The 17,726-nt window shown below is 38.7% G+C and overlaps 1 protein-coding gene across 2 annotated transcripts; it reads left to right on the forward strand.

Annotated features, from left to right (window-relative positions):
* The first annotated feature begins 552 nt into the window (after positions 1 to 552).
* RSPH4A (radial spoke head component 4A) lies at positions 553 to 15,785 on the forward strand. Of its 2 annotated transcripts, XM_030316219.1 has the most exons (7): positions 553 to 1,357; positions 4,604 to 4,838; positions 9,525 to 10,265; positions 11,638 to 11,788; positions 12,872 to 12,989; positions 15,300 to 15,550; positions 15,759 to 15,785. In XM_030316219.1, exons 1-6 carry the CDS (start codon positions 681 to 683, stop codon positions 15,538 to 15,540), a joined length of 2,163 nt encoding a protein of 720 aa, XP_030172079.1. In that variant the 5' UTR covers positions 553 to 680; the 3' UTR covers positions 15,541 to 15,550; positions 15,759 to 15,785. The 2 variants fall into 2 exon arrangements, with proteins under 2 accessions (XP_030172079.1, XP_030172080.1); XM_030316220.1 differs by lacking the exons at positions 11,638 to 11,788; positions 15,759 to 15,785 and having other exon boundaries at positions 15,300 to 15,322.
* The last annotated feature ends 1,941 nt before the right edge of the window (positions 15,786 to 17,726 follow it).

The following is a 17,726-nucleotide window of genomic DNA, read 5'->3' on the forward strand; positions in this document are numbered from 1 at the left end:
TATCCTCCAGTCTCCTGAGTTTGGTTGGCGCAGATGAGACACATTTGCCTTCTAAGCGCGAGTCTTGAACTCTCCTAGTCCTCCCATCTCATTCATACCTGCACCTCAGGATTCCCAAGGTCTGTCTGTGCCTGGGTCTGGGTCTCTCTGCCAAACACACACACACACACACACACACACACACACACACACACAACACACACACGCGCGCGCGCGCGCATTCTGTAAATGCATTCTTTCTCCAGGAATGCACGACTCGCCCCTTTCCGAGCAACATTCAGATCCTGAAAGTTCTCCAGCGCTGAATCAGGACTCGAGGCTCCTCCTTCTTTGTTCCCGCTGCGCCAGACCGGTTCTCAGGTTTCCAACCAAGACTGGTCAACTGCAGGTCGGATTGGCTGCGATAGGAAGAGGAGCAGATGCTCCACCAAATCACAAATCTAGGATTTTAATTTTACTTGGTCTCCTCCCTAGAATCCTGGCAACTGGTGTGCTTTGTTTCTCTTAGAGGAGAAACCCTTCCTTGCCTGGGTTGCTAAGGAGATGGGACGCTGTAACTTGCTGAGCAGTTGGGACCCTGAAATCCTTTAACTGACCTCAGCAAAGCGACTGCCCTGCATTGCCTCTTTCCATATCTGCACTCCTCCTTCATCCAGAATTTTTTTTTCTTGACTCTTTCCATGGAAGACTCGACGTCCCCGAAGCGAGAAAAAGCAAACCAAGATCCGAGGGAAGCAGGGCAGCCATGGGAAGAAGTAACAGCAGCTTCTTCCCAAGGTCTTGAGTCTGGGTTATCTGAGCCCTTGGAATTGGAGCAGGGGCTGGAAACTGGACCCCAACCCAGAAGCCCTCCTCAGAGCCCACAGTCCAGAGCCAGCATCCCTCTGGATGACCTCACAGGACCAGGTGCATCATATCCACCTTCCCCTCCACAGGAGGCCTCTTACACTCCTTCTCCCCCGGCTCTGGCCAGACAGGACCTTGCAGCGCCATGGCAGTCAGACAAAACCACTAGTGTGAATCCCGAAGCTGGGACACCTCACTTCCACCATTTGGAACAATCGTCTGATAAAGGAGAATCGACTGCTTCTCACACATTCCAATCAGAGGGAAGCACCTTCCGACAGTCTCAGCAAACCAAACATGACCTGTATGGACCAGAAGATGTGAACTATAACAACTCTAAACAAAAAGAGCTGAGATTTAACATCTTTCAGGACGAAGACTCAAACAGTAACTATGATCTGGATTACGCTGAACCTGGGGTCTCTGAACTGGCTCCCAGCATGCTTGAGATCACCATTCAGAGTGCTAAGGCTTACTTACAGAAGACTAGTAGCAAGTCTGGCTTAAATTTGTAAGTCCTAAAGGGTTAAAGGGGTGTGTGTGTACGTGTGTGTGTGTGGATTTGGCAAAGAAAAGGGGGTGTGAGTATCTGTGTATGAGACTTTGTTTCTGTGGGTGAATGGAAATGTATTTGAAAAGTTTGCATTGGTAGGAGAGAGTTGGTGGCTTAATAACTCTTTGCATCACAGGACTCAAAATAGGTCTTTGGTGGCAATTCTTTTCATTTCTTTACAAACCCTTGGCACACAGAAATAAAACCTAGGAGTTATGGAATCTTGGGTTTACAGAGATGATGAAGATAGTGAAGTCCAAGAATCTCTCCAAGATGCTTATAAAAAGTAATTGTCTACCAGTGGTAGGGAGTGTGCATGGCTCTACTCTGAGCATCATGGTAGTTATATGGCTTGGTTTTGAGTTCCCCTGCAGGCCGGCGGGGCGGGGCGGGGCGGGGGGGGGGGCGGGGGCGGGGCGGGAGCGGGGGGGGGGGGCGGAGGCGGGGCGGGGGATCACCAATTATCTCACTTATCTCAGAACTGTCTTGATTTGAGCACTGAATATTCTGTATCCCGAGAAAACCCCCAGTCCTGGATAAACTGGAAGAATCGATCACAATAATTTTAAGTCTGAAGAATTCTTTATTTAATGTGAGAAATCTTGCCCCAAACCTGAGATTGACACTTTAAAATATTTTTTCTAAAGTACAGTTTTTAAACTATAATTTACTAAGCTTCAAGGATGTGATTTATCCTTAGTGGTTATTCTACTTGAATTTCTCATTTGAACTTATTGTCATAATTGTCTGGGTTAAATAACAAGCATAAATTTACAAACTTTGTTAAAATTCCAGAAAAAATCATACATACTTGAGAGTTAGTTAACTAAAATTTAAAACTGAACACAAACATAAAAATGGAAAATTTTCCTTTATGGAATTATTTTATAACCGATATTAATTAAATATCAAATTTTATTTTATTTCCAAATGCTAAATCTCTGAGGTAATAAATATCTTCTATAATATTCACTATTGTCTTCTAAGTACTTTAGAGCCTGCAGTTAAAAACCATTTGGTAAAAATGACTTTAACTCTATCTCTTATATGCAATTCTTATTTGACAACCATGAAAAATATTGTTTTTGTTGCAATTGAAACAGTCTTTTACTAAAATACAAGATCTGACATTGGTTTTGCTCTGTTGAATAAAATTAGCCTACAAAAAAGAATTCCTTCCTCCTTTTCTGCCATTCTATTAAAACAAATTATTAAACCTCCCAAATTGAAAAAGCTGTAACTATGAATTAAAATCCACATTTTATAATTTGACACAAAGGCATTTTCAGATGTGGACCTCTTAAAAAACCAATGCAATATCTTGCCTGAAGAACTATAAATAAAGCACAAGCAGACATTATATTAAAGCCTGAAAAATAAAATAAAATTTGGACTTAGAGTCCTCAATTCAATGGCATATATGGTCCCTACTGGAGCAAATCAAGAACTCCAGTTACAACCCAGCTGCCTAGTAAGCAATAATATTTTTATCCTGACTCATTCTCCAGGAGTTTCAATACTGAACAAATATTAAGGAAGCATGATGAAGTTTTAAACAAACTCCATTTCTGTTCACCTACAAGAATAGCAATATTTTGGGAAAGAAGGATTTATTCTTCACATGTATTTTTAAATGGCCCTTCACATTGGTTGCCCACATAATCTGCATATTTTTTCTTCAATATTCCTGAGACCCATTAGATAAATAAAGATATAAAGAAAAAATGAAAAATAATAGCTACGGGCAACTAGTAGAAAGTGGGCAGTTATTGAGTATCTATTTTGTTTCACTCTAATAAGGGAGAGGATGCATTAAAACAACAACATCAAAAACTTAGTTTTGGCCACGTAAGAACCTAATACAATTGCTGAGTGGGAAATATATCATCTACACAATTGCATAGCAGTGGATCGGTGATCTCAGAGAAGCCCATTGAATGGTTTTCAGGAATGACTAGAGTGATAAGTCCTCAAGGACAAAATACGTTTTAAATGATTTCTTGAGAGAAATTATATATATGGCACATAGCAAGCAAAAGCTCTCAGGTTAGGACTTAACAACTATGTGAAACTAATTTTGAGTAGATTTACCTCACTGGGGCAGACATTCTAATTGAGCTAATTATTAGAAATGAAATTGGAGACATGTAATCCTTATCTGCCAGAGGAGAAATTCAGGCAAGTTTGCAAATTGGACAAAAGAATTTCTATCTAACTGAAGAGTACTTTGACAGACATTTTTTGCTCTTAAATAGTAAATTCACACAGAAAATCTGGTATTTGAAAAAAACACACCTGAGCAGTATAAAATGTAATGAATTAACCACTTTTAGGCAGTTTCACTAATTCAGTTATGAAATAAGTACCTAGGACAGTGTTGTTGTTGTTGTTGTATTTAAATGTTTGTTTATTTTTGAGAGAGAGAAACAGAGTGCAAGCTGGAGAGAGGCAGAAAGAGAGGGAGACACAGAATCTGAAGCAGGCTTCAGGCTCTGATCTGTCAGCACAGAACCCGACGTGGGGCTCGAACTCACCAACCGTGAGAGCATGACCTGAGCCAAAGTTGGATTAACCGACAGAGCCACCCAGGTGCCCCCTTAGGGCTGTGTTTTTAATAGAATAGGACAAAAGTGTTAGAGTACACCACATTTTAATAAAGATGAATAATATTTGATGACATTTTTCAATTGTGTGTGGGGAAGGGTTGCAATATGTAATGTATTTCTTATAGGTCTAAAAACCACTGAAGTAGATAATTGGTCCAGGAAATGGAAAGGAAGAGAACATATTTAAGAGTCAACAGGATTTAGAAATCAAATTGGATTTGATGAGTGTAGGGGAAAGGGGATGAAAAAGAAGTTAAGGGAAAAAAATGTAAAATAAGGTTAATCTCTTAAATATATAACTAAGAGATTTCAAATCAAATAAAATGTGAAAATGTATCTGATGCAAAATATGTACCTTGCCATAATATGTGTTTTAATAAGTTAAATATTCATATCACATTGGAGGCATTTCTTAAGCAAAATTCTAGCATAGGTTCTTTCTGGCAGTGGTGAAATTAACGGTGTTTATCCATTTACGATATCTGAAGGCTTTGATTTCTTGAAGTTTCCTAGAAACCAACTAACAGAGTCTGCATGTGATGCTTCTTCAAAGGCTTTTTGACAAGGATATTATCTGGAATTTTCTCTTTTCGGGTAGGTATGATCATCTTTCTGATATGCTTGCCAAGGTCTTAGATGAGCGTCCGGAAAATGCTGTGGATATCATTGAAAGTATCAGCCAAGATGTGAAGATGGGACATTTTAGGAAAAAATTAGATACACTCCAAAATGAGAATGAGATGCTTCCAACATATGAGATAGCAGAGAAGCAAAGGGCTCTTTTTCTCCAGGGAAATTTGGAAGGAGCTGACCAGGAACTAGAAGATGAAATAGTAAGTCACTGCTGTAAATTTGAATAGCTCAGTCTTAGAGTTTTATTTCAGATGAGTGGGTGTGGGTTTAAATTCATATCAACTGTCTTTTATAGTTTCCTAAATAGTATGTGTAACCTCATTTCACACCATACACTTCCCTGTTACACTTTCTGATTTTTTTACATTGTGTTTCACAGGATTAGTTGTTTGTTATATGTTTGTGGGGTTGAGCTCCTTGATATCAGAGAAAATGATCTCTTCATCTTTTATATCCTCCAAAGTACCTGGGACAGATCTGGGTCTATAGCTGTTTCTTATTAATTTATTAAATGAATTAATTAATGTCAGATAGTTTAAAATTGGACTTTAAAACAAGTTGCATATTTTCCCCTTTAATTTACTAGAATAATTAGAAGTACCTCTAATGTCATTTGCATTCTTTTCCAAGGCAACTTCCTCATATTATGTCTTGATATTATGCATGTTACATCAATGGAGGCATGATACGAGGGGAGAGGGATAAGATAGTTATTTTAATCTCTATAGACAAAGCGTTGAAAATATTTACAGAGAAAGCTGGTGACAGAGATAAAAGATTATCATTAGAGAATAAAATTAGTTGTACTACAGAAATTTTAGCTCCAAATATTTTTAAATAGTATCAAGCATGCTGTTTCCTGTATGTCCATATGCTTGTCATTTATACTACTGAGTAATTTACACTATACATCTACTGAGCTTCCATGTTTTGTTAACCACTAGACTACTTAAATCTGCCTATATACTTGCAAATTTGATGTTTGGTGTAAGATAGTTTCAGAAAAGGATGGAAAGTTCAGTCAGGAAAAAGATAGGGGGGAGGGATCTAGACAGTAGGTACACCATCTAGGGCTCTGCAACCTTTGTGTGGGGATCCAACCTGACACAGTGGGATACAGGGTACTCAGAAGGAACAGGTGATGGGTGCCAAGGAGTTGACATCGGCTGCACCTTTTCTGAAAATATCTTATGCCAAACATGTGGTTAAATAGCCACATACAGTGATGATAAGTCTGGGGGCAATCAGCATGTAGGGATTAAGCAGATAGGTAGACACTGTTATGGAGGAGCTTATCAAAGAGAAGTCAGACTCCACTATTAGAATGGGGCATTGGGCCATCTATAGGCACAGTATTACAAAGTAGGGGTCTGCATCCTAAGACTAGGGAAACTAGGGGTGAGAACACAAACAAGGTGTTTTGGTCCTGGGACTTGAGCTCTTTAACCAGATTTCATAAATTCTTCCTAAGGAAGAGTAGGATTGGTTTTAGGGCCAGGAATAGCTGAGCCATGAGATGAAGATTAAAAGTTCTATCTCAAAGAGTAGAAAGATGAAGGAATAGAAAGACACATAGGTCTTGGGAGCACTGAAATGTGAGCTTTGTGACCAACTCATTAACTCATTAAGTTGGAATGCCGACTTAATGTTTAGAGTGTTCGTGCTTCTATTCCTGTCTTCGACCACATCAGAATTCCTGTTCCTAGTTTTAGCATTCATTTATTCATTTACCCATTAATTCACAAACATTGTGACTACCTACTGCATGCCAGGTACACATGAAAAAGATACACACATGAAATGATATGCACAGAAATGTATTTAAATGTTTATTTATTTTTGAGAGGGAAAACACAAGCAGGGGAGGGGGCAGACAGAGAGAGGGAGGGAGGCACAGAATCTCAAGCAGGTTCCAGGCTCTGAGCTGTGAGCATAGAGTCCGATGCAGGGCTCCAATTCACAAACCATGAGATCATAACCTGAGCCGAAGTCGGATGCCCAACCAACTGAGCCACCCAGGCAACCCATATACACAGAACTTCCTGACTTTAAGTTGCTCACGGTCTACTGAAACAAGCAAAAAGGACTGTAAAGGTATTTAATTAGTGCAATAATAGAGATAGCCTCATATGGTGGGGCAAACAGAAGATTTCATCTGAATTAGGATCCTAGCTCGATTACTTACTTGCTGTGTGACTATGAGTAAATGATTAAACCTTTACAAGCCTCAGGAGTAATCAGATGGCAACAACTCAAGGGGAGAGTACTATTTATGAAGGGTTTGGCACATACTGGGAGCTCAATGGATAGCAGCAATTGTTATTATGTTGTTTTGACAATCTATGAAACAGAATGGAATGACTAACTCCGCTACTGGGAATTGTCCTGGAGGTGGTATTTCATTTGGATCATGAAGGAGAAGTAGAAGTTCATGAGATAAAGACTGTAAGGAATAAATTCTAGGCAAAAAGAACAACAGAAAGTCAGGAAACATTATTTAATATTTGGGAAAGTGAAGCATGAGGGAACAATGAAAACCAAGCAAACAAGATGCATAAAGCCAGACTGCTCTTGTGCATTGTGCATTGATAAGAAAGTTTTTTTCTTCTCCACAATGGGAAGTCAGTAGAAGTTTTTACTAGAAAATAGCATAGCCTGTCTTGTGGTTTAGAAAGATAACCCTGGTGATAATGTGGAGGAGAAAGGAAGGAGAAAGATTAGAATAGGGCATTCAGAGCCTTCTGTGGCAGGACAAGTAGTCAGGATGGAGACTCATATGGTAGAAATAAACTAAAGAGGAGGTAAGAATGCCAACAGCTTTTTAGGTGGTAGAATCAATATGACTGTAACTAATTAAGTACAAAAGAAGAAACAAGGATAATGGAATTTTCTAATTTGGGAAACTGAGTGAATGGTGATGTTATTGGCAAAGATAGGGCATATACAAAAAAAGAGAAGATTTTGAGAGATACATGACTTCAATCTTAATTTGAGGTATATGTAGACTATTTAACTGAAATTTCTAGAAACTGGCTAGAAACATGGGTGTAGAACATGGGAGAAAAGTCAGAGTAAGAGAGTTGGGTTTTAAACAACCCACATAACACTTGAAGTAATGTGGGAGGAATATGCCAATCACAAAGTACTGAACGATGGCTGAAATTTTGAAAACAGCAATGTTTAGGACCCAAATAAGGAAAAGGAACCAATTAGAGACTAAGAATAAATAGTTACAGAAGGCACAGTAGGATCATGAGTGAGAGCCAGTGTAAAAACAGTATGGAGATTCCTCAAAAAATTAAAAATAGAAATACCATATGATCCAATAAGTCCACTACTGAGTACTTACCAAAAGAAAGCAAAAATACTAATTCAAAAAGCTATATGCACCCCTATGTTTATTGCAGCACTATTGACAGTAGCCAAGGTATGGAAGCAACCTAAATGTCCACTGAAAGACAAACGGATAAGGACACTGGAATATCACACAGCCATAAAAAATAATGAGACTGTCCCACTTATGACAGCATGGATGGACCTAGAGGTATTACACCAAGTGAAAGAAATCAGAATGAGAAATACAAATACCATATGATTTCACTCATATGTGGAATCTAAAAAAAACCCAACAGATTTATAAACAAACAAAAAGTAGAATCAGTCCTATAAATGCAGAGAACAAATTGATGGTTTCCAGAGGGAAGTGGGGGGGTGGGGCATAGGCAAAATGGGTAAAGGGGAGAGGGAGATACAGGCTTCCAGTTATGGAATGAATAAGTCACAGAAATAAAAGGCACAGTATAAGGCATATCATCAATGATACTGTAATAGTGATGTATAGTGATGGATGGTACTACACCTGTAGTGAGCATAGCATAATGTAGAAACTTGTCTAATCACTTTGTGTCTATGTGGAACTAATGTACCATTGTGTGTCAACTACACTCAAATTAAAAAAAAAGAAAAACAAGTGAAGGGTGCAATAGATGTCAAACGTGAAAGAGATGAGGATTGAAAAAAGCCTTTATGCTTATTTTGACATCAAAATTACAGTAGAAGTAAGAACGGATCATTTGTAAGAATAGCAAAGTGCTCTCAATTTCTCCTTCTTCGAGGTCTAAAATTTGTCTAAAATTTGCAAGTGATCCCTCTCTTAGTTACGGTTATTTTGTACTTTCTCACAGATGTTTTCTTACAGTCTACTTGAGACTTTGCTTTTTCATGTCTCTGTATTTCTTTTATGAAAATGTTTTTTAAATTTTCTTCCTTATGTTAAATCCAAAAGTATTTATTGTAAGCAGGGGAAAACATCTGACTCAATTATGTTTTCAAAGGAAGTCATGTCTGAGCGCTTATTTTATTATATTTTCCTTTTATTTATCTTGTATATTACCCTATATAGAGGGCTATATTGATTTTTATTTACCCTATAGATTACCATATGTATATAATAAATATTTATTATTTATAAAAATATGGTAACATATACAAACATATATAAACATTTTTTCCAAATATATATAGGAGGTAGACTATACTTTATTATTTCAGGATTGTAAAGAGCCCACTTAAATATTTTTTATAAAAAGAGGATGTTGAATTTTTATTATTCATAGTAGCTTAAATTACCTTTACTTAAGATACACACAGATAACAAGGCAACTGTTATATTGACAAGTATAAGACACAATAGAAGTCACATTTATAAGTAATAAGGGAAAAATTGACATACAGGAATTATCAGAGTTTGATCTAAATGTTGCAAGAAATGTCAAAGACATGGTGGCCAGAGAAAGTAAAGCTAACACCAAGATCTTTAAAAAGGAAACAGGAAGCAAGCAGTTCTCTTATAGATAAAACATTAACCACAGCATTTGTATCCCCAGGCAGAAAACGCTCTCCCAAATGTAATGGAGTCAGCTTTTTATTTTGAACAAGCTGGAGTTGGTTTGGGCACAGATGAGACTTATCGCATATTTCTTGCCCTCAAGCAGCTTACTGACACCCACCCCATCCAAAGATGTCGTTTCTGGGGCAAGATCTTGGGTCTGGAGATGAATTATATTGTAGCTGAAGTAGAATTCCGTGAGGGAGAGGATGAAGAGGATGTGGAAGAGGAAGATGTAACTGAAGAGAGGGACGATGCAGATAGCGAAGCTGATGAAGATGACGAAGACCAATTACCAAGGACCTTTTACAAGACCCCACAGGCTATACCAAAAGAAGAAAACAGGACGGGTGCCAACAAATATGTGTATTTTGTTTGCAACGAACCAGGAAGACCATGGGTGAAGTTACCCTCGGTTACGCCTGCACAAATTGTTACTGCAAGAAAAATAAAGAAATTTTTCACTGGGCGTTTAGATGCTCCCATCATAAGCTACCCACCTTTCCCGGGAAATGAGAGCAATTACTTACGAGCACAAATTGCCAGAATTTCAGCAGGGACCCACGTCAGTCCTCTGGGATTCTATCAGTTTGGTGAAGAGGAAGGAGAGGAGGAGGAAGAGGTAGAAGGCAGACGAGACAGCTTTGAAGAAAACCCCGATTTTGAAGGCATCCAAGTGATCGATCTCGTGGAATCCCTATCCAATTGGGTTCATCACGTGCAACACATTCTGTCCCAGGTAAGGGTTTTCCAATTCTCAATCTATCAGCCAATTGGCAAATATTTGTTAAATTCCCTCTACAGTGTACAAATGTATACAAAACAAAGTTCTTCAGACCCTAGACAAAGAAACCTTTGAAAAACCAAATGACGACACAGGGTACTACATAATTGCCAAGTAGTATAGACCTGGGATCTTCAAACAAATTTTTATTTCCAAACAGAAATAAAGTAAGTATTTCTATGAGAATTTGACAAGTTATGTAAGGATTTCGATTTATGTATGTTGTGAAATTATGTGCTTTTAAAAAAAATTTTTTTAACGTTTTATTTATTTTTGAGAGAGACAGAGACAGAGACAGAGTGCGAACAGGGGAGAGGCAGAGAGAGAGAGGGAGACACAGAATCGGAAGCAGGCTCCAGGCTCCAAGCTGTCAGCACAGAGCCTGATGCGGGGCTCGAACTCAGGAACCGTGAGATCATGACCTGAGCCAAAGTCGGACGCTTAACCGACGGAGCCACCCAGGCGCCCCATGAAATTGTTTTATATGTTAAACATAGATAGGTACTTTAGTTTTGGGAACAGTTGTTTTATTCTATTTCTCTAATACATGGAGCTTTTATACCAAGAAAAATAATATATTATAACAAAAATGAAAACAAGCAGTGCTATATAGCACCTCTTCTGCCAGGTGCTCTTAACAGCACTTTCTGTATATTATCTCATGTAATCCTCCCAACTGTATAAAAGACATATTATCCTTATTTCACAGATGGGGAAATTGAGACAGAAGTTTAGAAAATGTGACAAAGAGAATATAGCCAATAAGCAACAGGGTCAGATGTGAATGGGCAGAATGGATCCAGAGTCCATCCTCTTAATCACTGTGCTGTGCTGCCTCATCTGCAGGCAGAAAATCCTTACACTTTGATCTACGTAAGAGATACTCTAATATGTCTATGGATAAGAGTTAACTAAATGAAAAATAGCCCCAAGCTTCCTTACCTGACTTTATTATCACATTTAAAAATTTGTTATTACTACTACTAATCGTACCTTACCACTTTCATATAAACTATTTATGAAAAATTAGTAAAATGCATTATTTTTTTCACAAGGGTTTGGCTAATTTTAAAATATATGTTACATGTTCTGTAACTTTAAGAAGTTGGCAAATTTCTGAAATAAATTGTACAATTTTTTTTTTTTTTTGCTAGACATAAACGATCAAAAACCTAGCACTTGGCATGTATGTTGAATGAATAAACGATTGACTGGTTAAATTCCCACACAGTAGGACATCTTGCAGATAATTGCTTCAATCCAAATAAATATTCCAATATTTCAAGATCCTCATGAGATTACTAAATCTTGCGATACTCATTCCCAGGGCCGCTGTAATTGGTTTAACCCCATACAAAAAAGTGAGGAGGAAGAAGAAGAGGAAGATGAAGGAAAAGAAGAAGAGAAAGGAGAAGAGCCTGACTATACAGAACAGGAAGTGGGGCCACCTCTTTTGACACCAATCTCTGAAGATTTAGGTAATTTTACAGATTACATAATATACCGTGTATATTATATATACTATGTAGATTATATATATGCATATATGATATAGTATGTGTAGCATCCATATATATACTAGGTACTATAGTACATTTTTATATATGTATATATTACATACTATGTATATTATATGACAAATGGGAGTTGATAACCTATAAAAAGTGGATAATAACCAAAATTTCCTCCTCTTTCCCCTTCATGTGTTTTGGGATAATGGGGGATAGAGAATATAGCTGGCCTCACCGCCAACTTTCTTGGACAGAGGGTGGAGGAGTGATGCAGGGAGGAAACATAAATTGGCTGCAGGTCTTACTGGAAATGCTGACAGTTATCTTGCGTATCATTCTTGTCTTGCATTTTGCAGACCATAAAATATGGCCATAAACACATGACATAGTTACAGTAAAGTATCATATGAGGTACTGTGGCTTTTTATTTATTTTTTTTCAACGTTTTTTTTTTTTTTTTTAATTTATTTTTGGGACAGAGAGAGACAGAGCATGACCGGGGGAGGGGCAGAGAGAGAGACAGAATCGGAAACAGGCTCCAGGCTCCGAGCTATCAGCCCAGAGCCTGACGCAGGGCTCGAACTCACGGACCGCGAGATCGTGACCTGGCTGAAGTCGGACGCTTAACCCAGGCGCCCCTACTGTGGCTTTTTAAAATCTACTACTATCTTCATATTCTTGTTTCTTCCTATTCGGTTCTGGGGCATTTTGGCTTGTAATCCTCGTTCTCTTCCATAATAAGAAAATTTTAATCTTTTATTTGGTCATTAAATAATATTCTCTCCACCTCATAGGCCTCCTCTCCCTTAGTAAAACTTTTCCCTGTTGCACAGATGGACACACACACGCACACATACATGCATATAAATAATCAAATTTGTTGTTCCACAACATTCGTAAAATATCCTTCTGATTTTATGTTAAGCTGCTGATGTTTAATTTTTATGTCAAGTATGTGTGTTTTAAGATTTATAAAAAGAGCTTCTCTGTTACGCAGTAGATCCTTGTCTATTTAAGAGGTAAGCTTTTGAATTTCTCTTTGGTTTACAGAAATCCAGAATATACCACCTTGGACAACACGGCTATCCTCAAATCTCATTCCTCAATATGCTGTTGCAGTCCTTAGATCCAACCTTTGGCCTGGGGCATATGCCTTTTCCAATGGCAAGTAAGTGTCTGACGAATTACAAAGCCATTATTGTGATTATTTAAGTGCTAAAAATTGTAACTTATCACTGGAATGTTATGTTCCAGTTTTTTCTTTCTTTCTTTCTTTCTTTCTTTCTTTCTTTCTTTCTTTCTTTCTTTCTTTCTTTCTTTCTTTCTTTCTTTCTCTTTCTTTCTTTCTTTCCTTTCTCCCCTCCCTCACCTGCTTCTCCAGGTGAAGTACCAACCTGGGCTCAGGAGTTAGAGCAACCCCAGAGTAAGAGACAAGGCTGCCCTGAGTGGTTGTTCAGGGCAGTCATTCGCAATAACCAGGGGAGAGACCCAAGGCCAAGATGGGAGGGGGAAAGGGCATGGGGCAGTCTACTCAGAGTAGGGGGTAGGGAGAAGTGATACCCAGGAAGGTCCAGGCCGTGAGCTAGATGTCATGTTCAGCACTTGCACCTACATCTTCCCCATGCGTTCTTATCACAACTGAGAAGAGAGGCCCGCATTTCACAGATTAGGAAACTGGGCAGGGATAAAGAGAGAACAAAAGGCTGGAGGCAGTTGATGAAGTCCCCAGACTCCACAGTGGGTAAAATGTCGCTGTCCAGGATGAGCTTCCTCCTGTTGCCAAGATAACCATTTCCAGGGAGCCTACACCACTGCAGTCTGGTAAGCTATTTTCTCACCGGAGCTATTTTCTCACTGGTGTTCGTTTCTGGAGCTGTCTGGTGCCAGGAATGCTTGGTAAGGAGGAAGCGGGTTACTATGGCTTTAATTCATCTTGGCATGTCAAGTGTGTGTGCCATAAGATTTATTCAGATAACATCTGTATTACACAGTGAAGCATCAAATTTAGAACATTAGAGTAACTCAGACTTCTGTCCTTTTAATTAACCAATTAGTGGAGCTAAAATACGGCTTTTATTCTGTGATTAATAGACATACTCGTTTTCTAAGATTAATGGAGGTAATTCTATGCGGTGTTTAAATTAATCTCAACAGTTTTTGTTGGACATCTTGATAAAAAATAATTTAAAATATGTATTATTTAAACTATCACTTTCAAGAGAATCAGGTTCAAAGAGGATACTCAATGTCCTTTTATTCCTCACCCAGAACACACACTTCCATTTGTCTTATGCTTCCATTTCTCACCTAAGAGCCCTCTGTCAGAAGCTCAGCTAAGCTGGAGAGAGAGCTGAGCTGTCACATGTCAGAGATGCCATTAAAGCAACAAGTCCAAAATGAAAGAGTTAAGCTTGTGAACATTTACTGTGATAAGCAAGAGAAAACTCTGACTGTCCCTGTCCCATTTTCCCTTGTGGAATGGCACACTGATGGAAGGTCAGTGGATCAGTGTGTGTATGGGGGTCATCTCACTGAGGAGTCCCCAGATACCAGGCTTCTGCAGTTTTTATGGCCTTGAAGGCCCAGGAAGCTGGTAGAGGGTGGGGGGAAGGGCTAGAAGTGAAGAAGTACTCAGTACTGAGTCTGGGTGGGGAGAAGTGTCCTTGAGGTATATCTCCTTCCCTAACCCCATAAGGAGGCCGTGGCAGAAGCACCTGAAGACCTCTGCTTAAGGCCTCAGATAAGACCTAGAACAAAGGCACCTGTGCTAGGAACTCAACCACGCAAAGAGCACGGCAGGCCAGATGGCCCAGAGTCCTTGACCACAGCTTCCCTTAGAGACGTCGATGCACTGGCTGGGCATCAAGTCTGGTGTGGGAATGGCAGTCTTCCCCTGTGAGGCCTGTCGGGCAAAACTTGTAATTGCATACGGTTGGGCCTGAAAAATCACACACAGGTTTGTAACCAATCACAAGAATCCTCTGCCATACCAGCAACGTACTAGTTGTGGTCTAGGTGTAAAGTACAATTTGACAGGGTCTGGTGGCCTCTTAATCTGCTTAGGCAGTTTGGATCATAGTCATTTCCTGTGGTAGGAGAATCATTGAGGGGTATTTCATCTCTAGCACTTAAAATGTATTGTTTTAAAATTATGGGGGGCGCCTGGGTGGCGCAGTCGGTTAAGCGTCCGACTTCAGCCAGGTCACGATCTCGCGGTGCGTGAGTTCGAGCCCCGCGTCAGGCTCTGGGCTGATGGCTCGGAGCCTGGAGCCTGTTTCCGATTCTGTGTCTCCCTCTCTCTCTGCCCCTCCCCCATTCATGCTCTGTCTCTCTCTGTCCCAAAAATAAATAAACGTTGAAAAAAATTTAAAATTATGGGATTATGACCCTCTAAGAGTGATCGACTTTTAGAGAAGGAGCGATTTTCTTACCGAAAAATTATATAACAATCACCAACTTTCTTTTTTAAACTTTATAGAAAGTTTGAAAATTTCTACATAGGCTGGGGTCACAAATATAGTCCAGACAACTATACACCCCCAGCTCTACCACCAGTGTATCAAGAATACCCCAGTGGCGCAGAAATTACAGAAATGGATGATCCTACTGTGGAAGAAGAGCAGGCTTTCAGAGCTGCACAAGAAGCAGCTGTTCTTTCAGCTGAGGAAAATGAAGATACTGAGGAAGACGAAGAGGAGGATGATTATGACCAAGAATAAAATTAGCCAGGTTTGTGTAAGACTGATCCACATATACCTTACAGGGAACCGATTTTATTTTATTTTATTTTATTTTATTTTATTTTATTTTATTTTAATTTATTTATTTTATTTTATTTTATTATTTTATTTTATATTATTTTATTTATTTATTTTATTTTAATTTACTTTTATTTATTTAATTTTATTTATTAATTTAATTTATGTATTTATTTTAGAGAGAGAGCGAGCACAGAGAGGGGCAGAGAGAGACAATCTTAAGGTTCCACACTCAGCACAGAGCGCAGGGCTCAATCCCACAACCTTGTGATTATGACCTGAGCCGAAATCAAGAGTCAGACTTTCAGCCAACGGACTCATCCAGGTGCCCCGGAACCTGTTTTACATACATAACTGTAGCATATAATTACATAAATATTGGCAACTATTCCTGTGCAAAATGTCATTCCTTGAAAATGTCAAGTTTGGAATTTCATATGTGCAGCTATTAATATGTACTTGTAGAAGGAAGCTCAATGGATTTTCCAGAGGCTAGATGACATGTTCTTACATCACTGTTCTGATGACTACAGCTAATAGAAGCATGTGTATTCTTTAAAAAAAAAAAAAAAAGTTTTAATTTCTAATATGGCAAACCTGGGAAGATGTAATCCACAATATCTTCTTGGTGGTCTTTAATATATTTTGTGTCAATGGGAACTGTGACCAAAAATATTGATAATCACTGAATTAAAGCATGTACTTTTAACCAGTCTCTGATACTATATGCAAATATTGCATATGTATGTATGTGTGTGGGGGGCTTGGTTTTGTTTTGCTGGGGAGAGGATTTATAATTCTATCACCTGCCCAAAGACTGGGAACGCTCAAAATGTTAATACTTTTTACTTGTTACTTCTTAAAAAAATGCTCAGTCTGACTCCTTTATCCTAAAAAAAAATTGGTTTTATATGATCTGCACAGAGATGGCTAGCTGGGATATCCAAAGACTTAAGATTACTGTTTTTGTAGCACTGCATCTCTAAAACTAGTTATTATTTCCATTCCTAAAAATGTATTTTTAAGTCCTCTTTGTGCTGGACACTCTGAGATTACTTTTAAAAACTAGACATTGCTCCTGAAATCTTAGAGCTTCCATTCATCAAGGAAGGAAGTATAAAAAGAGAAACAGAAAATTAGAATAGGTTGCAACTTAGCAGCTACTGTGAAATAAATATCACAGGATACCACAGAACAGTGCTTCTTAAATCCTGTGACGTACCAATTTAAAAATTAAAATTCGACTCCAATGTCATTATTTTGGAAAATAAAATATCACAATTCTAATTTCTATAATTATCTTGTCAGAGTGCCAGTTCACAAAACACTGATCTATGCTTAAAAAAAAAAACACTGCTATCAAACACTTAGAGGGTGCATTTAACCTGGATTTCAGCCATGAAGAAAGCACTCCCAAGAGGTGGACAACTAAAGGGAGAAGGGTCGTAGGTAGCATAAGCTATTTTTTTGGCAAAGGACTCTAGGCTGGAAGGAGTGGAACTTTGAGAGTGGTGAGAGACGAGTCTGGAGGTAAGCAGGGTCCAGATTGTTGGAATCCAGGAGCAATGAAGGGTGAGACTCAGGTAGGAAGTGATAAAATCGCATCTATACTTTAGAACATTTGGCTTATATGTGGAAGACTAATAAAGGATCAAGACTGGGAGACTAATTAGGGGGTTATCACATTATCTAGATAAGAGGAAATGGTGGCATGAAACAGGATAAAGTAGAAGCCTGGTTACCAGTCTGAAGGACAGAGTATTAGAACGGATGATTTCCAGAATTTTCCAATTGGCATTATTATTCATTCTTAGGAACGCAGCTTTTACTATTTGATGGAGTAGATGATATTTATAAAACTTCAAGTATGTTCTTTTTATTCATGGTGTTGCCTTTGGTTGTTGTTGTATAATATCCATTTTCTTATCTACCGTCCCATGGCATAGTCTCCTGCCAATCAGATGTGCCCTCTCTAGAATCTGAATTTTGTACAGAGACATTCTACCTCGGCTCCTAGACGGATTATTCTGCTGTAAATCTAGCCTCTAGAACTGCCTTTGTTCCAGCACAGTTTCTTAGTTACCTGTGTCTTCTCTGAGCTCTTGACAATCTTTCAGTGAATTCCCTTCTGCTCAAATTGGCTCTAG

This window comes from Lynx canadensis, chromosome B2 (genome assembly GCF_007474595.2).
Source record: "Lynx canadensis isolate LIC74 chromosome B2, mLynCan4.pri.v2, whole genome shotgun sequence".
Classification (NCBI taxonomy): domain Eukaryota; kingdom Metazoa; phylum Chordata; class Mammalia; order Carnivora; family Felidae; genus Lynx; species Lynx canadensis.